The 21,011-nt window shown below is 35.2% G+C and overlaps 2 protein-coding genes and 1 pseudogene across 2 annotated transcripts; 1 reads left to right on the plus strand and 2 right to left on the minus strand.

Annotated features, from left to right (window-relative positions):
* The first annotated feature begins 11,146 nt into the window (after nucleotides 1–11,146).
* LOC110706263 (serine/threonine-protein phosphatase 7 long form homolog) lies at nucleotides 11,147–11,944 on the plus strand. Its single transcript, XM_021884161.1, has 4 exons — nucleotides 11,147–11,250; nucleotides 11,342–11,542; nucleotides 11,616–11,703; nucleotides 11,792–11,944. The coding sequence occupies exons 1-4, from the start codon at nucleotides 11,147–11,149 to the stop codon at nucleotides 11,942–11,944; spliced, it is 546 nt and encodes a 181-aa protein (XP_021739853.1).
* Nucleotides 11,945–16,206: 4,262 nt separating this feature from the next.
* LOC110706264 lies at nucleotides 16,207–18,182 on the minus strand (annotated as a pseudogene).
* Nucleotides 18,183–20,065: 1,883 nt separating this feature from the next.
* LOC110706236 (calvin cycle protein CP12-3, chloroplastic-like) lies at nucleotides 20,066–20,774 on the minus strand. The gene has a single exon (XM_021884127.1). The coding sequence runs from the start codon at nucleotides 20,621–20,623 to the stop codon at nucleotides 20,192–20,194; it is 432 nt and encodes a 143-aa protein (XP_021739819.1). The 5' UTR covers nucleotides 20,624–20,774; the 3' UTR covers nucleotides 20,066–20,191.
* Nucleotides 20,775–21,011: the final 237 nt, after the last annotated feature.

A 21,011-nucleotide genomic window follows, 5' to 3' on the forward strand; every position in this document is an offset into this window, starting at 1 on the left:
GTAACCAATGTCGCTCTTCTTGTAGTACATTAGATGGCTGCAGTATAAGTAAATGCAGATGTTAATAATTGTTTTTGATAGGAAAGAATGAGGTGTCAACGTTAGCTAATGTTGGTGTAGACTTTACTTTTTAATTTCTGAGACTCTGAATCTCTATAGATGTTTCATTTGTAGGTGGATAGCGCACTTGCAATACCTTTGCTTGTCTGTCTCACAGGTCTTGATTGTGAAACTTTGCCCTATATAGAAATTGGTATTAATATTCAACATAATTTTTCTTGTAGGATATATCAAGTTATATAATGTTCTTCTACACGTACCATTCACGCAGAATATTGGTTTTATCTCCTTTAGGGTCATGTATGATTTCAGTAGACATACCAGTAGATAAAGAGAATCCTTATAAACAACATTTGGAAGTTAGTTGTTATAGATAAATATCAAAAGCTGTTCCAAAATTTCTGAATTGATATAGAAACTTTTATTTATGCATACCTTTTATGCACAGATGGTCTTAATGCAGTGAACCCAATCACATCAAAGGTTTTAGCATATACACTAATAGCATCACATGCAATATCAGCTAAATCATTCCACGCAGTTATGACAAGAGGCTGGTCCATGCTGTAAATGCAAACACAATTTTTAATCTAATTCAGATCAGCTTTTACGAATAGAGTTTTATAAAGCTAAGGTTATGTATAGTCTTACGTTTGATTAGTAACAATAATTTCTCTAACATGAAATTCTCGTCCTTGGTTAGCATTAATAATACGGGCTTTATCTTCTGCATAGAGAACAATGCCTAGAACATCTACAATATAAATAAGATATATTTAGTGATAATGATGGAGCACTCAACAAACTTTTAATGTGGAATATAAAAAATAAGGTTAAATACTTGTTACCATGTTTAGCTCCTGCTATCAAGATTCGAGGAATTGATTGTATGGACTGAAACATTGGACCAGCTACTATTGTTTCACAATTTGCTTTTTGAACTACAGTTTGTCCTCCAAAAGTCATTTGAAAAGGGAGTTTATCTGAATTGTTTCTCCACCGTTCTTCTATCAGCCTGATAGGAGCATTTGAAATGATGTATTGCCCATTATAGACTATGGCTTCATTGAAACTTTCAACTTGATCCCCAAACAATGCTACTTTCATTTTATTTCCCTGAAATTGTAAGTTGTTAATATTTTGCAAGCTTTTCTGAAATATAACTTGATAACTAAGCTTTGATTTTTATATTGAGGTTTATTTGTATTAGGCTGTGATGCAACTTCTTAATTGTTTACAGCATATTACTTTATACATATAGTGAATTGAAAAGAGTAGAGTACCTTATCATCAGCAAGTAACAAAGTTTGAAAGAGAACTGCTTTCTTGGAAGATGTTTTTAGCCTTGATTTTTCTACAACTCTAACTTTCACGCTATAATTCTTACTGTTGCTGTTCATTTCATTCAGATATATATAGTCTTTTTCCATGATTGTGAACCTACAAAATTTAAACATACATATGAGAATATTATCTGCATCTATACTACATAATGACTTGATGATGGTTATAAAATTTCAGAATATACAGGACATTTAAATCAACCTGAATATACTATAATATAATTAACATATATTGTTAAATTGGATAATTCAGGTTTATTATCCGAATCATTTTCTAGGAATTCTTACTAAAGTAACTACTCTTGTAATTGACATATTTAGTCTTGAATTCATAATCATAAGTCTAATCTGACTAAACTATATTAAGAAAAATTTACAGAAACATTATCTCCTTAGTATTACTGTAGGATAGCATTGTTTGTATTGCAATTATACAGAAGGGTATACTTATTATCAGTAGCTGGTAAAGAACATATATACTCTAAAATATATTCATATATGTAAATAATAAATAGTTTCAAAGCACAAAATGATTATTAAGATTATCTGACATGAATTCTTATCACTCTGTATATTTACAAGAGCAATATAATTTTAATACTATCAACAAAAGGTAAGAGCAAGAAGAGTACCTTGTATATTTAGTAGAAGTTGTTGGAATGAAAGGTTTCCTTTTTCTTTGGTCATAAGCAAGGATAATGAGCTTTACTATATATAGGCTGTATACAGAAGTAAAAAAGGCAAGAATTTGCACAAGTGGGCAGAACAGTAGATCTTAGTTGTACGTTCAGAATATTTTATACCTATCTAAATATAATAAATATGCACAAATTTTAGCAACCTAAAAGTTCCCTTAGCTTATAGGCTCTATATATGTTAATTTCCTTATATAGAAAAGCATATATTTGCATATTGTGTTTTTTTTTCTTGTATAATTCAATTTTGATAGATGTTATATAAATGTATATTTTGGATCATGTTTTTTACTGACTTATTCATTAGATGATATTTGCTGCACTTATAATAGCTGTAATTAATCTTATACTATATACTTATAAAGCTGAAATAAAGGAACAATTTCTGTAATAATAAAATTTTACAAGGTTAATGACTGTGCTTTCGTTACTTTTAAGTAAGTGTTGGTTGCAGAATCTGAAACCAGAATATCAATGTATCAGGCTTTCTTGTAGCATTAGATAATTATTAATACTTTAAAAATGTTCATCATAAGTTACAAATTATAGAAGCTGTATAGCACTACATATGCTAAGCCAAAACCAACATTAACAGTAGTTATATCACTATTTATAATTAGGCAAAATGCAAAAGACAAGAGCTTTTAAATAGCATTTCCTAATAGATCCCAGCCAATCGTAAAACTTCATAACAAATAACATTCTTAATAGAAGTTGGAGGAAATTCTTGTGGAGGCATAGTAGAGAAGACACTCACATCAGTTTGTTTCTTTACTCGTGAGAGAGCAACGTATAGCTATCTATGTGAAAAGCAAGGGCAAGGAAGATAAACAGATACTCGGCTTAAGGTTTGTCCCTGTGAGTAGTTTATTGTCATGGCAAAGCTCAACTTCAAAGGGAATTGTTTCCTTTCAAACTGAAAAGGATACCTAGCCGAAGCAGAAGGTCAGAGGTTAATTTGTGGACTAAAGACCTGGTTACCTTTGTATTGTCCTACAACAATGACACATAAAACAATATTTGGAAAGAAATCCTTGCATATGAGGCGCGTTCCATTACAAAGACCAGCAGAAGGAAGTAAAATCCGCAGCAATATTACTAGGCAATTTTTTTTGAGGAACCAATTCATGAGGGCTTAAACCACCAGGACACAATTTATTCAAGAACTCTATAGGATACACATCACATGTATCACTTAGAATTGTGTCAAAGCTTTTATAGACTACAGGATTTCCAGGAAACTGATTTATAAGTGAACTTTTGATAGAGTCAACACTATCGTTTAAAGGAGTTAAGATAGCTCTATATGTGAACAAAGTGCTATCAAACTCTCCTTTGTAAAATTCTGGGAAGACTGCCCTGGTTACTTCAGATATAGGATCTTCATCACTTGTAAAAGGTTTAGAAATGTTCGCAGGCAAATCAACATATGTGTTTTCAGACTGCTGTAATTGACCGTTCCCCAGAGCAAGTAAGAAACCAGAGAACTCTAGATCTTGTTTGGCCCTTTGATTGATTCTCTGTCAATTGGAATTTGATAAGCTGAGACCACACATATGAAGTAACTATGCTAGATTGCACGACTTCCTTTTGATTCTTTAGCGGAACAACAGGTAATACCTGGCGAAAATCCCCTCCAAGAACAACCAATTTCCCACCAAACAGTTTGTCACAACCACATATATCCTGCCACAATAGATCTAAAGATTCTAAGTTGCTTTTATTGGTCATTGAAGCTTCATCCCAAATAATTAATGTAGTTTCCTTTAAAAAGCGCTGCTAAAACTACCTTGTTTAGGTACATCACACGCCAATGAACTCTCAATATCGATTGGGATTTTGAACCTTGAATGAGCGGTTCTGCCAGAAGGAATATTGGCTGCCGCAGAAGTAGCTGTTGGTAATACTATTTTATTCATCAACCTTATTTCTGCATACAAAGCATTATATAAGAAAGTTTTACCGGTGCCACTAGGTCCATCTATAAAAAATGCTCCAGATTTTCCTAACCGAACATATTCCATTATATGTGAAAAAGCAGCTAATTGTTTAGCATTGAGACGATCAATACAATCAATACATGATTGAGGAATCGGTGCATCTAAAGCATCAATTATGTCTTTAGTATGCTGAAACTCATCTTCTTCACCATAACACAATTCACTCAGTCCTACACTTTTCAGTGATTTTCCCATTGCTTCTAAGTACTGCTCAACTGACCTAATAGTCAGCTTTATAACTTTATCAACATTTCCTTGGTACTAATATTGGAAATCTTTAGATAAATCAGTCAAATATTTACACCATAAAGAATAAGGATCGCTTGGATGACAGAATATCAGAATAGTTGCAAATAAACGGTGTAGAGCCGCAGGTAAGTGAGTATCCTTTGCTTCTGACATACACAGATCACCAACATCATCTTCTTCAAGTAACCCTAATTTCAGAGCAGCTTCCTGAAATGTAGGATACACGTGCCCGTGCACAATTCTCAGATCCTCAAAAGATGTTAGACTTTTTACATTAATTAGAAGTAATCTAAGAAAGAAACGTTCTCCTTCAGCTGGATAAACAAATGCTAATCTACCCACTACCATATTTTTTGTCTTTCTTTCAACCCAGTCTTTGCTAGATGCCTTCCATCGATAGTGTTCAGAAAATTCTCCATACAGATAGGCCGTTCAACCTTGTCCAAAAGTTATTTTCAATATATTAACAAGTCTCATAGAATAAGAATAGTATATATCTAAAAGTAGTTCCTGTCTATAATCATACAAGAATCCATTATATAAGCAAGAATGCGTAATGTTGTGAAAAGGAAATGACATCACATAAGCAATAGTAACATTGGTATAAACACTAATCTATACATACCAGGTACAACAGAATTAGCTGCAAAGAACTCAGTTAATGGAGTTCTACTCCGCTTAACATCAGAAACAACAGATTGTAGTCGTTCATGTGGCCTAAGCTGAATGTTCTGCATATTCGACAAGTGTACAGGTAGTGGTAGGATGCATGGAGACACCCACCTCCCAGATTGATATTCCTCAATCTCATCAACCACATTGTCTTTTTGAGGTACAATGTTATATTGTATTCGATCATGACCTTTATATACATATTTATACAGATATTTGACTGCTTTAATAGTTGAGCAGACCTCAATATTTTTATGGCTATCAAACATCATAGATAAATATGGATTATATAGTATGACCCATCGATTATCCAGTTGAGCATTTCTTATTTTAACACTTTCTCCTGTGTTTTTTCAGTCTGTATAAAGGATAACCTTCTTTATTTACAATGGTTTCATCAGAAAGCTGTATAGGGTAACCATATTTGCAAGATTCTTTCACTCCTGATGTGCGCATACACGTACATTTAGGATTCAAGCTTCTACATGGACCATGCATCATATGTCCAAGTACAATTTTTCGAAGTAGAGGAGATGTATTGGAGGTAGTTCTGCAAATACAAATCTATCATAATCCTCAACACATTTCATCTTGAACACTGGCTTTAAAATGATCAAGAAGTGAGCGTGTGGAAGCCCTCGTTTTTGGAATTCAACCACAAATATCACAGCAGCTACCTCACCAAAGCACGTTTTTTTCCATGATTTCCTTTTTCATTGCAATTAACTTAGCATGAAAAATGCGTGCTACTAAATCAGGCCGATCTTGTGCTTGTTCCTTAGCACCCAATTCATTCTTGATCTCAGGCCAGTTTGCATTACATGTCATTGTTACAAAAAGATCTGGTTTCCCAAACTTTTGAAGCAAAGCCATTGCATTGAAATACCTCTTCTTCATATCTCGTGGCCCTCCTATATATGTAGGAGGTAGTATAACCCTACAGCCAACATTTGCTGCTATAGTTTCACCACAATCCAAAGAATCAAGTACACCTTGAATACAAATATGCTCTGATAGTATCTTGATTCTTGCGGAAAAAAATCAAGTCTTGTATTTTCTATTTTGATATACATATCAACTATATATTGTTCAAAACATCTCCCTGCCCGGAGCAGTAAATTATTAGGCCTTATCTGTAATTTATAAGCATAATATTCTCTTACTGATACATGCTAGTCTGCTTTTGTGTTTCTTCTCAAAGCACCTACATATTGAATAAAAGCAGGCTATTATACAACTATATAGTATCAATATATATGTTTGAAATATATCATAGATCAATATATAAGAACATATGTAATTCTTCTTCTGCAAGTAACTCATCCGTAGTATGAACAACACATGACATGACAGGATCTACCTGCATAGTTGATTGTTGACTCCCTGTCCATGTTCTTTTTAAGCCCTTGAGTCCACCCACATTGCCCTTTTGGAAATAAAATAGGATACTCTAATGGATCATAATAGCCATAATAGTGTTGAATGCGATGAGACTCTGATGATTTACACTGAACAACAATGTGGGGACTACTACTGTGGCTAGAAGCTGAGGTATCTGGCCATGTACCAGCAACTTCGTCAATGGAGCATTATACATTCGTTGATCAGGAACTGTATTCTTATTCAGTATAATAGTTGTGGTTTGATCAACAGGTATCTCTCGCAAAAGATATGAAAAATCTAGCATATGGATTGTCCTTAGTAACATTCATCAATATAGAAACAATATCCTCCCTTACTTCCGGGAAACTATCTATGCGATTGGAAGCTTCATGTTGGCCATCATAGAAATACAGCTATAAATACTTAAGATTCCCATCAGTTGGAAGTAAATCTGGAACAAAGTGATACATTTGCCCATGTACCTTGAACACATAAATTCCTTTGTAAGTATTAGCATCAAAATTACCACCCAGTGAACTGAAAGCAAACAGGTTATTATATAACCGAGCATATTTTTTAAAAATGAAGAACATCTTCGTCATCACTTGTAAAAAGTTTGTTTAGCTCCAAGGGATATTCATTGGAAGCTATTTGAATTTCTCCATCACCACAACAAAAATGTAAGGTCTCATATGCAAACTTTTTTGCATTGCATTTAGCACAATAATGCGGAAGAGGTAACTTTGGAGGACCAGTAGGCAAGCGCAGCCCAATTTTTGCTGATGGCGTATCTGCAGTCCACATGTTGCTTTATTATGTTGGTATTTTTCATTAAAATGAAACATAGGTTTTAATAGTTGGTAAGCTTAGTAAAGGGAAAAGAAGTAATACCAATATTCTTGATAGGATGTCGAGTCCGTGGCTGCTAGGCATCCTAGTTCTATTATCACGATGTATAATAAAAAAATTTAGAAATTAAGAAGTATAACTACATTACTATCCAAAGATAACTACACACTACTAAGCTAGCATTGCTTTATATTATGAGTACCTCACAGGCTGAGTTTGAGACTGCATTTCAATTGTTCTTCTTCGTCTGCTTGATCGTGTGACAGGCCTTGATATTCTAACAGTGTCAGTAGGCATCTGTGATTCAATAAACATGCTGATTTCATCTGCACTAGTCAAATACTTCCGTTAAATTACACATTTCTCTCATGGGCAAAGTGCATTGCTAACTATCAATTGATAAATCTGTTTGTGGAAATTACCCAAAGTATTTATAGGTTGACAATGTGTTCGCCTCCATGTCCTACACCTGCTACTTCAATCCATAGTGGATTAGAATTTTCATATGAAGCTATAACAGATTCTATATTATAATCACAACCTTGAAATAATTCATATAAACCTCAGAACATTATCTTGTACACTAGGCAACTCAAATCCAACATTTGATGTTGCTGTATCTACATTATAGGCAGATTTTTATCACTTCAGTGGTTTTTAAAAGTATTAATATGCAATTAATAGTGTTTATTTATGAGACTGATCAATACTATTCTACCAGTATGATTGACTGCCTGTTGACCATGGATTTGCTGACGAATCCTACCAGTTCTATTGTTCTGTGTGTTGTCAATGCGAAGACTAAATTAAGTAAATGTATTAACATTGCGTACATAAGATATTCAAATAAATAATTGAACGAATACTATATATATAACAAACACCTGACAATATTAGGCTGAGACATAGCAGCTATTACACGCCTACGTCTACTTGTACTTGGTAGAGACCTTGACATCAAGTTTACTTTTCAACCTATGCATCAAATATTGAAGTATGAGATATAACAATTGTACTGCAACTAATAGTCTATATTCATATGAACACTATGATATCAGAATAACTATCCAATATTCTGTAAAAAAAAAAAAATATCCAATATTGCACAATTATGTAATCCTGGTATAATGGCTTAATTATTAGCACCATAACAACAACTCATTAATGAATATATAATAAATACCATTATTCCCAAAGCTATTGCACATTGCTCAGAAAAAGACATACATCACACATTCAAAATACGTTTCATACAACCAAATACATTGAACCATAATCTAGGATTTTAATACATCATAGCAGTTGATATAAACTAAAGAGTTCTCTACTACATATTCTAGAACCTAAATGCATAAAACCAGACAGCACAAGATAGTTGCTATACACATAGCTAGCATAGAATCTGTAGAAATTTTCTACACTTATACAAATCTAATTTTTTTTGCTACTACAGATGGAGTGCTAGTCCCAGCGTCGAGTCCCTGATGGTCTTTTCGAAACTAAATTAGCAGGAGTGCTTGGAGCATGAATAATTACAGTAGCTTGGCAATTGTCCTTAGGTGGAGTTGATGGGCCTTCTTCAATGAATAAAGGCATCAGTTGTGCATTATCTTTATGTCCTGTCTTTCGCTCTTCTAATGATAAACAGCTTTCCCCTTCTAGAGAGCTTAGAACCCCCTTTAAATAATTTGCATCCACGATATCTAAATTATGTTGGTACATAATATAATATATTGCTTTCTTAGCAACCATTTGTTTGGAGCTATTGCTATCCAAACACAGTTCACTGAATATATGCACTCCATCCCACTTTTGGCATGAACAGAAGTGACAGTAAGCTAAGATATATAGCCCTGACCTTCTGAATGCATTGTTTCTAAATCAGTTGTAACCACACCAGTCTGTCTAATAGCTTTAGGCAGAAAATCCATATATTTAACAGAAACATGTACAACATCACCTACAACCTTCTTACTAAAACTCTTTCTTTTATCTCCAGATTCTAAAGAGTTGCGTTTTATCCTATACAACTTTCCACACAACTCATACATTCACATTCTATCCAGTGAAGTCACCAATACAGACATTATATTTCTTAATAAAAAAAGTGCACTGCTCTTTGAGCTGCGTTTTCTCGAGACTCATCAATGGTAGCTGCTTTCTCCCATTAAACCAGAAAATGCCACGTTCACCCTCAGTCCTTATGTATACACTAGAGCTACACTTAATTGCATCAACCATGGAATAAGTAGGCCTAGGGAAGTCAACAGTCTGTGATCTGAACCAATAGTGCCTGAAAAGGAATACAAATTTTTTTCGCGACATGAAGATGGCATAAGTTGAAATGGCCACATTGCCATTTAGGAAACTGATTTTTTAAATACAAGGAATGCTCATTCTATGAATATATAGACACATAATAAGGCAGGTAGTTCTTAACTTAAATAAGACCACATATAGGGGCTAATCTAAACATACAATGTGTGCCTCTATTTTAATCATCCTCAAGCCAAATGCGAAACACGCGGAGTATTGTTTTAGTAGAACATATTGTTCCTTAAATAATTTAAGGCAAAAGAAAGAAACTACTATTTTAAGCACAAATAAAGGGGAAACAGAACCACTGAGAGCAACAACTAAATGTTTAATTTCGCACATCTTATTATAGGCATCAATCTGCTAATTAGAAATCAAAAGTGCAAAAGACTCCTTTAGCACAACAAATATAGCATTACAACATAAAAACATTTCTTTCAATTAAAAAAAAAGAGTGTGGACTAACCAATGTTACCAACAATAACCCAAAAGAGCCACTTCAATAGGAACCCAACACCAGCCGTAATCCCAAGAACTCACAAGCTGAAGTTACCTATTAACACACGAGGGCAGAAACAAGGAATGTAAGTTAAACGAACAAGCTGACCATTAAACAAGCAAACTCATTTCAAAGGGGAAAAGTGCAGATAGCACTCTCATGGAATCAACTATACCCAAATTTAATTTACACCCTAAATAAAGAATCATAGAACTCACCTTACGCCAGAGAGCTTGAATGTTCAGAATCGTTGGTTGAATGACTTCACTGGTTTCTTTGGAGCTCTTTCCCAAATTAAGGTCAAGAAGAACCGCAATTCCCAAATTGCAGCCAAAGTTTTAAGAATTCCCATTCTACCGTCCACGTCACCGGTTCAGGGGGAAGAAATTTTAAATCCGGTCTACAGCAAAACCGCTACCTGAAGAAATTGGGCATAGGGTCATTCACAAGAATGCTTGTTGATCCACATTATGTCAATGACCATCTCTCACAGTTTAGGTCTCCGGCCTCATCGCCTAATGTTGGAACCTCGACAAGCACACAACCACAAGACATTCTTGATTCTCTTGACCCAAACAATGTTGATGTATTTGGCGATGCAGAGATGAATGACACTGATGAAGATGATGATGAAGAGATAATTGAAGCTCGTGATAAGGCAATTAAAGGAAGCGCCCCCACTTCAGACTTCAATGAAGTGGCGCAAGTTGATCCTCGTTTGAATAACTCATGGATGTCTTGGTTAGGAAATGAGACATATAACAATGGGGGAGAATTTGAGGTTGGTCAGCAGTTTGACTCATTGCAACAACTGAAAGATGCTGTGAAATCTTACTCCATAGCTAGAAATCAAACAATTCGAGTTGTGGAGGCAGAGCCAGAGAAATATGTGTTGAGTGCAAGAGGAAAGAACAATGTTGTTGAGTGCACGGCCCTCCTGCCATTGGACCTCCATTTGAGGGATGGCATGACCTAGTTGAGGAGTTGCTGGGAGTTCGACCTGGCCATGATGATAACGGTAAGCCGTTTCTGGAGGGATCTACTTTAAAGTTGACGTGGCTCAGACGTCACTTCTCACAGATGCCAGAGGGAGCTGATGACTTGACAGTTCAGCGCCATAGCCGTGCTTACATTCTCACTCTCATGGGATCTATTCTGTTCGCCGACAAGAGTGGCGATGCTGTGTCACTCTACTACTTGTCGTTCCTTCGAGACTGGGGGACAGCTTCGACCTACAGCTGGGGGAGTGCGACTCTTGGTTTTTTGTATCGGCAGCTATGTCGAGGATGTCAGCGAGATTCAAGATAGATTGGAGGCCCGCTCATCCTACTACAGTTGTGGTCGTGGGAGCATATTACTATTTGCCGACCATATTAGGAGGCCTCGAGATCCGCCACAGGAGGACCCTGAGGCTGAGGATGAGGATGACATTTTGGGGACTCAGCATCAGCGAGGTGTTGACCCTTTGGCGTGCAGGTACAATGTTTGCTTCAAGTTCATGTTCTTACAATTCTATCTTTCAAGAATTATTATTAACATGTCTTTACAGGTGGTTACGTGTCCATCTATCGTGTGCGCATACTGCTTCTGGACTACCATACTACAGAGATGCGTTTGACCATCAGCGCGAGGACCAGGTACAATCGGTGTTTCTTTTTTTTGTGCATTGTATTTCTTCCATTATGTTAGTCATATACATGTTGACATACTTGTTTTGGGAATTAGATGATTTGGCAGCCATATACTGAGGCGGTGATGGATCGACTTCCGGAGATTTGTCGCTCAGACATGCACATTTGGCGTTCACGGGCACCTCTGATATGCTTTGACGTCGTTGAGTTCCACCTCCCAGACCGAGTCCTTCGTCAGTTTGGTTAGACCAGCCGATCCCACAAGATGTAGACACGGACGTTGCTCTACACAGGAAGGATCGAAGGGGACAGCGTAATTGGGAGATTCGGCATTCGGACCATGTACACGAGTGGAGTCGACGAGAGGCATTAGTCGTCCAGGGATACCCGTTCACTGGGACTTCTTCCCCGGCCATGACAGAGTACATGGCTTGGTACCGTCGCATCACGAGACTGGTCATTACTCCACCTTCGCAGGAGCGCCCCCCGAGTCATTACCAGCCAGCTACCTCGGACCTCCTGCTTGTATGAACTTCACTTCATTTCAATCTAGTTCTTACGTTTTTGATTTCATTTTACTAACATTAAAACTACACTTAAATGTAGGCACATGCATTTGCTGATTTGCACCTCCAGCTATCGGGAGCTACTGAGACCATCTCCCACTTGCCACCAGAGACGGCTATACCATTTGCCATACAGACGATGCAGGGTTTTACATCATTTTGTGGCCAAACCTTGTCTAGGGTGGGGCAGTCACACCTTATTCAGCAGCCTCGACCGTCCACGTCTTCATCTTCTACTGTGCACACTATGCCGATCAGACCACCACCTCATCGTGGAGGCCATTCAGCACGTGCCTTCCGTCCACCGACTCCTTCTCAGCATACTATCATGACATCTCCTCCACTAGTGCATCGCCAGTATCAGAGAAACCGACGGCGTAGCAACACTACGTCTGGGGTTGGAGTTGGCCTGGATGACATTCCAGAGGAGACAGCTGCATCATCTTCATCGTCACCTCATGGGAAGAAGCAACGCCCGAGCTAAGTGTATATTTTGGAACTAAACTAATTTTTTTGTAAATGCTTAGAATTGGATTTTGTTATATTTAATCAATTGAAAAATATTCGACTTTGCAATTTCGACTTCCTTAGATCTTCATAAACTTGTTATTTATGGTGGTTGTGTTGAAAATATGCTATATATCTCATGTTTTACAGGTACACAACTTGCAAGTTTTTTTTTGAGTGATTATGCAAGTTTGAAAAAAAAACCAGTCCAGGGTATACCGCTACTTCAAGTAGCGGTTTCTTAGTTTAAAACCGCTACTTGAAGTAGCGGTTTTCCAAAATAAACCGCTACATTAAATAGCGGTTTTTTGTAAACAAACCGCTACTTCAAGTAGCGGTTTTAAACTAAGAAACCGCTACTTGAAGTGGCGGTTTATTGCAAAGAAACCGCTACTTGAAGTAGCGGTTTACCCTGGACCGGAAAAAAAAACCGGTTTTTTAACCAGTGCTTACGTGGACGGTAGAATGGGAAAACTTAAAACTTTGGCTGCAATTTGGGAATTGCGGTTCTTCTTGACCTTAATTTGGGAAAGAGCTCTTTAATAAGATACTCGATTTGGTTTTTCAAAAAATAAAGGACTTTAATAAAAGAAGTTATTTTTAATTTTTCCTAATTAATATTGTTAGGAAAAAAAAATATCGATTACTTCATAATAATTAACTTTATAAAGGTTAATAGTTTCTTAACGTTACAGTTACAAGTTAACTGCTACTTGTTTAATAAAATAAGGAGTAAGGGTTTATTCTCATACGTTGAAATTCAATTCAGTTCAGTTTATGTCTAATGATATTGCTAATGATATAAAGCCAAATTTCATTCTTTTAAGCTCTTATTACAACGACAATAATAATAATAATAAAAATAATAATAATAATAATCCGTAAAAATCACTAATCCGTAGTTAAAAATCACTAATTACTAAGTTCAGTTCAGCTCAGCTCAGTTCAGTAACTTCAGTTCAGTTCAGCTGATTTCAGTCAATGGGAACAAGCCCTAACTAGTTTTCTAGGCTCGAGTGATGCCCTAAGTGGTCGAGTTACTATATGTATTACAATGATTGTGATTAGTATACATGATTTTAATCTTGTATCATAATAATTGTGCATAACATTCATGATTCAAAAAAGTAGTTTATTTTGCTACTAAAGACTCATATCGAGGTGTAATTCAATGGTTTAATGCGTAATGACACAGATTAATAGCCATTAGCCGATTAAAAAAAATGAAAAAAAAAAAGAAAGTCGAGAAACAGTGTCATGTGATATGTAGACTTGTGACGAAACACTTTTGATATATAGTAGTATAGATTTTGAATATGACAAATTGATAGATATACAATATTGCTGTAACATTATTTGACAAAATCAATGCTCCAAAACAAAAATAAATAAAATCCAAATTCCAATTATTCAATGACTAGCCACTAAAACATCTTACACTTCAAAGTTGCTCAAAATTTTTAGAGTAAACAATAAAACTTGTATATCATAATAAAAAAATGTAATATTATTATGAGCTCTCAAAAACAATTTATATAAATTTATAAATGTGATTATAACCACTAACAGGTAATTTAACCAATTCAATTAACCATATTTGTTTATTTTTAATGGCATAGTAAACCTATAAAAAAAACGTGTCGTTTATACCTATTAACAATTACAACTTTTCTTTTGTACACCCCTACTTCGGATTTAAGTGAGACTTAATTTGGTATTTTTTTTTATATATTAATCAATTTATTTAGGTGACGATTAAATTTTTTAATTCTAAAATAAAATACAAATCTAATTTTTAATTGGTCGAAATAAGAACTTAGTGGCACCGCAAATGCTCTTCAAAAATGCCTACTTTATTATATATATTAGATTAGATTAGATATACCAAGTATTAGTTATTGATAAGCTTGAAAGTTATATTGTTGGCAATCTTGGCACATAATAACACATTATTTGTTTGTCATTGTGTGTTTTTTCTTCATTTTATTTACATTGTTGATGATTTTAGATTTTTTTTATTTAAATTTATTAAGAATTTAATGATATCTAATTCATTAATTAATTATTCTAAAGAAATAGTTGACAAAATTTAATAAAAAGATGTGTTATTTATATTTGTTTTTTGGATAGTACTCCGTAATATTAATTCATTAATAAAAAGCTATACTATTAATACAAAGTTATATGACATATACACAAGGATTCGATTTTAACAAATGCCTAAGAAATTTAATCAAACAAACATGTTTCCTTAAGAAACCAAGATTATGGGGGGCCTTCCACCAATTAAAAGGTTAAAATCGATCAAAATTCCTTCAACAATCGAAAATGAAGGCTAAGGATTTATTCAACAATCGACAATGGAGGTTAAGATTTATTCAACAATCGGCAATAGAAGAAAGAGGAGAGAATCAAAGATGTGCTAATTTGATAAAAGTTTTTCTTACCATAAAAATAAAAAAACAAAGGGCAATAAAGTATTTGGGAAAAAAAAAAAAAAAAAATTGAAAAAGCAAAAATTACTCAAAAATAAAGAGAATCCTTTTGTTGGATATAGAATATCCAGAGATGACAAGAATTTTCTGAATAAAGACCCAGCTCCTGCCTCCTAGTCAAAAGATACCTATTTCACACCAACCAACCAATCAACTTCCAAGTTCCAACTTCACCTAACTTTCTCAACTAAGGATCACCTAATCTTTTAAAAACTGGAACTGCTAATGCTGCTTCATTCCCTTGTTTTCCAATTTCCACAATTAAGATTATAACTGAAACAATTGTCTGCCTGATAATTTTTCAATCAACACTCATTGCATTGATTTAAAATCCTATCTTCCACGCAGTACCAAGTGTCGATCTCATCGTAACGACCAAGTATTTCTTCAGCTCCATAAAAGTTTAATCAAGTATTTGCTCTAAAATCATTGGTAGACTCTACCAGACTTACCACACAGTTGCTTTCAATCTATACTTGAACTAACACATAGCCAAACAAAAGTGTTAATGACAATAATATGAATTTTGAAAATCTTATACTTAATACAAGGATAAACCGTCCTGAAATTTCACAAGAGAGCGCAGAGAAGGTCATACAGGAAGGGGAGAAAGAGAAAGAAATCAAAACAAAAAAGATAGTTTGTTACACTAGTATTAAGGTGTTACTGATATGAAACATCGGGGAACCTGAAAGAGGTTGGGGAGGGAGGGGGGAAGGAGATCACTTCCTAAACACACTTTCCAGTAGAGTACCTCTCCCTACATCCTATGTAAAAGTTAAGGCTGAGAACCAGCTTTCTCCAGCAATACCATAAAAACTGGAAGCATCGGAGAAAGGATTTCAGTTGCATAACACAGTAGTATGTTCAAAATCAGACTTCATCTTGGTCCTTGAAGCTCTGCATCTCTTACTCCTCATGAAAGAAGGGTCACACACAGTTCAGTGACCTTCATTCTCTTTTCTTTTTAGTGTTGCGCTTTCCCGTTCTTTTCTCTCCACGCTTTCGTGTGGAACTGCGTCCTGATTTTTGCAGGCGCAGTTGGGGCAGCAGGCATATGTTGACCATTAACCAAACCAGGGAAACCAACAGCAGGGATTCTGTCAAACCAGCATACAAAGGTGAGGGAGCTAGAAAACCAGGAATGACAAAACAATTTCTAAAATGATATGACACATGCTCAAGCAAGGACAAAAGAAGTGGAGAGTATAAACAGTCAGTGCTGCAGAAACATAGAGAAAAAGGATCAGATGCAAGGGTGAACCTAACTTCACATATCTGTTATGGAGTACAAATGTATGGATTTTTTCAACGTCTTTCTATGCAAGTATGCAACCAAAAAAGGGAAATCAAGAAGAAGAATGTCAAGTTGAGCATTGTAGGTTAACTCAATGGGGAAGAAGAATGTCAAGTTGAGCATTGTAGGTTAACTCAATGGGGAAGAAGAATGTCAAGTTGAGCGTTGTAGGTTAACTCAATGGGGAAGAAGAATGTCAAGATGAGCAACTGAATTTCAATTATTTCGGTTGGTACATCACAAAAATCAGGGGTAAACATTAAAGCAATACATATACTCTTACAAAAATTACAAGACGCTAGCCAGTCTATGATCACGGTCTTACAAGAGAAGGGAGCGAACTGCAGGAACAGGATCTGAACAGATATATATAAAGACAGGACAAGGCAAGATGAGAAAATTCATACCCAACAAGAGCACAGCAGACTCCGGAATGGCCATGGACGCACCATACGCACTGCCCAAGGAAATACGCAACATCTGATTCTCGGCATAACAACACTGAAGCAACCTCCCCAATCTCCTGCATTCCGCTTCCATATAACGACTCTTTATCTCCAAATCCTTGACATACATCTTTTTCCTTTCTCTTGATCTCATCGCGGCATCTCTATTTCTCAATTGTCTGAACAACAATCATCTCACATTATTACACAATAGAACCACAAAAAACACATGCCAATCCAATATTATGCGTCCAGGTAACATTGCTATTTCAAAGTACACTATTAATTTCACTTTAATTACATATATACAAATTTTAAAACGGAAAAAATTCGACACTTTTACATAACTTAGACTGAGCAACCGCAAACTACAAATTCAACAATTAAAGAAACAGCAGACATTTAATTGTAAATGTTACTATTAAAACCATGACAATTTTATGACACAAAATTCAAAACATACTCAATTTAAGTAAATGTATAGATTACCTTTTACGTTTCTTGGAGAGGGGATCATCATGATCAGTGTCATCATCGAGGTCCAAAACATCATCCCCAGATTTATCATTCTCAGATTTCTCACCATTTGATTCAAAATTGGGGACATCACCACCACTACAATTACTATTTATCTTAGCAACATTATCCTCGGAATTCGAACAACTAGATGAATTCGAATTCGGAAGTGAAGCCGGTTCATCGGACGGCTGAGGTGTATCAAGCAGAATATCATACCATAAGATATCATTGCTTAATTCTAATTGTGCTTGATTAATATCGTGTTCTTCATCATCCTTCATCAGCAACTCCTCAACCCACGACTCGATTGTATTCTCTTTTGCGATTCCAGTTGTTGCATCATCTTCCAATGATGGAGGAACATCTGAGAAGAATTCAAATTCGCCTTCTGGAAACAAATTATCCCAGTCGATTTCATTCAATTCATCCATCTTTATCCTCAATTAAACCCTAATTTGATTCAACTAAAACTCTATTATTAACCAATAAAAGAACAAAATATTGAAAAATAAAACCTATATTTACAAAATTTTATAAAAGTAGAAGAAATTTTATTGATTGCGAGAATTTTGCATCGTTTTCTTCTTCAATCCAATTTTTAGAGGGAGAGAGAAAGAAGAAGAATTTTACTACTATTTCAGTTGACAGAAATTGGAAGGACATGATTTATACCCGATATAAAGATGACGTAATTACTAAAATACCCCTTTCAATAATCAAAGGGGATTTCCTTCGCTGAGAAGGAGGAGAAAGAGGGAGGAAAGGACGCGGTTACAGGCTTACAGCTTACAGGAAGAGAGAGAAAGTGGATGTTGCATCACTCAACCAATCAGAATGCTCCTTTGTGATGACATGGCATCATTATATTTTGTTATTAACCGTACTAGTTTCAGGGTGGGCTTTGGATTGAATTAATGTTACCATAGCCCCAAAACGTTACTCCGTATTACTAATACGGAGTAGTTTTAATACAGAGTAAAATATTTTGCAAATAAGTTAAGAGGATAAAGGCTATCGGTAATAATTTTCCGCAAATTTTCTTATGGTTCCGCACTATAAAAACGATCATTTACTATGAACAAAATGATCATTTACTAGAATAGAAATGAACATTTAATTATTTGAAGAAATTTCTAGAAATCGAGTTTCTCTCTTATGGCGATCTCAGAATCGCTCGGAGGTTATAGGTGCGACGGTGATGACACGATGACAGCGGATTATTGCGAACTTGTTCGCAGATAGATAGTGCAGTTGGTGGTCCGAGTATTAAAGCTTATACTTCTTCTTCAATGGCGGAAGAAACGGAGGAATACAAAGAAAATCTCTAGTGGAGAAGCTGGTGATGATGACAAAAACCTTGATGGCGCTGAAAATAATGATAGTGAAAGGAATAATTTTGAGAATGTTAATGGTGAAGGTGAAGCTAAGGTCGTTAATGGTGGTGGAGCTCACGCTATGAAACCGTGATTCAGTACTCGTATTGGTAGAATTTGTTAATTAGAAAATGAACATTTATTTTATACGAATGAACATCATAATGTATGAAAATGAACATTTAATTACTAAGAAATACAAATTATTGTAAAATAAGTTAGTTAAAAAATGTTCATTTTTATCAAGATAAATGTTCATTTTTTATTGAGGGACCAACCAACTCTAGCTAGTCTCGAGACCAGCTATTAACAATTGATCCCCACTAAATCAGGCACTGGCGGATCTACATTGGAACCGGGGCCGGGGGGCACGTGCTACCCCGAGAAAAAGAAAAAAAAATTGTACTTCCTCCGTTAACTATTATTTGCAACAAAGGGGGTATTTGCGGACTCCTAGGCAAAATTTGTTTGTAAGAGTAAAATGGAGAGAGAAAAAGTTGGGTGCATGTGATGAGAAGAGAAATAGAGAGAAATGATTACCTAAAAAGGAAAAAAAAAAAAAACATTTGTTACACATAATAGTTAGCATCCATTTATAATATATGTTGCAAATAACCGTTAACAAAGGTAGTATAAAAAAAACTTCCTTCTAGAAAGTTGATAAGTATTAAACAATGCATATTTCATGAAAGTTGTATTTGCGTCAGCGGTGCAAAGCAGGAAAATAAAGCTTCCTTTTAGTAATATATGAAGAAAATTAGTAATATATGATAAATTGACTAATTTTATTTCATTGTAATACAAAATATATTTTGATAGCTAGTATGTTGTACATGCATAATTTTATCCACAATAATAACTCATAGATGGTAACATTTTATTTAACTTGATGTGTTATTACCATCTTAAATTTAGTTTGAGTTTCAAGTTCGTAGGTGTTTATTGTTATTTCGTCTTTTTTTTATTTATTTTTTTTTGAAAGAATTTCGTCCTTTAATTTATCTAGTACGCGTTTAGTGCTACTCCTAGTGCGGAATCCTGGATCCGCCACTAAATTCGGGACGTCGGGTTGAGTCAGTAGTAATCAAGTTTAGGTTAAAATCTCATGAGTGATGAGGTAGATACTCCATACGAAGAATATAAGAAATAATACAGAACTCCGCAATTAACAGAAAAAGAGATGTTGTTGATTACAATTAATAAAAACAGCGTTACATTTTACAGTAGAGAGAGACACATAACGGATATCAAACTTAAACCGTAATTCCAATTAATGAACAGTCCGTACAAACTAATCCTGGTAAGTGCGGCATTCTTCAGTTTCAGGATGTTCCTGACAAAAACTCTGAAGAGGATCACCGGAATGCATCAATTGAAGACGAAGATGAGATTTAGCGGCGCTGATTTCTTCAACTTCATCCCACGCCACTTTACAGCCGTCGGATGTTTTGTCTTGGCTACAAACCTCTTCAGCTTCTCGAATCTTCTTCTGGATCATCTCTGTTAGCTCTTTCTCTCTCCTCCGAGTCCCTTCGAATTTTATCAGTTTTTTCTCTTCTTCTTCTTCTTCGACTCCTCCTGATGATGATGATGTTGATGATTTTGCAATTCTGAGATCTGCTCTTCTTGTAATTGGGGAAATTGCTACAGATTTCCATGGTTTTGGGTGGATAAATGATGGTTTTGGAATCCCAATTCCTACGCTCACACACGCCATGTTCATGGTTTCTGATGATCAGATCAACTTGTTTCTCTCTCTAACTTTACTAAGTTTGGTGTATAAAGTAAGCTAAACTATAACATAAATGTGATTCTTTCAATTTTTCCTTTTTAAAGATTAAATTTTTTTTCAAGAAGAATAATGTGAATTTGTGATAATGGGTCCTCTAGCCTCCTTAGCATTCATTGTTACTTGTTAGCAACAATGGACGAATGGGTCACCCTACTAAGGTTTGTTCTCTTTCGTTGAAATTCAGTTCAGTTCAGCTTAGTTCAGTTCAGGTCTTAATTTATGTCTAATAATATTGCTAATGATATAAAGCCAAATTTCATTCTTTTAAGCTATTATTACAACGACGACAATAATAATAATCTAATATATATATATAAAT

This window comes from Chenopodium quinoa, unplaced genomic scaffold (genome assembly GCF_001683475.1).
Source record: "Chenopodium quinoa cultivar QQ74 unplaced genomic scaffold, ASM168347v1, whole genome shotgun sequence".
Classification (NCBI taxonomy): domain Eukaryota; kingdom Viridiplantae; phylum Streptophyta; class Magnoliopsida; order Caryophyllales; family Amaranthaceae; genus Chenopodium; species Chenopodium quinoa.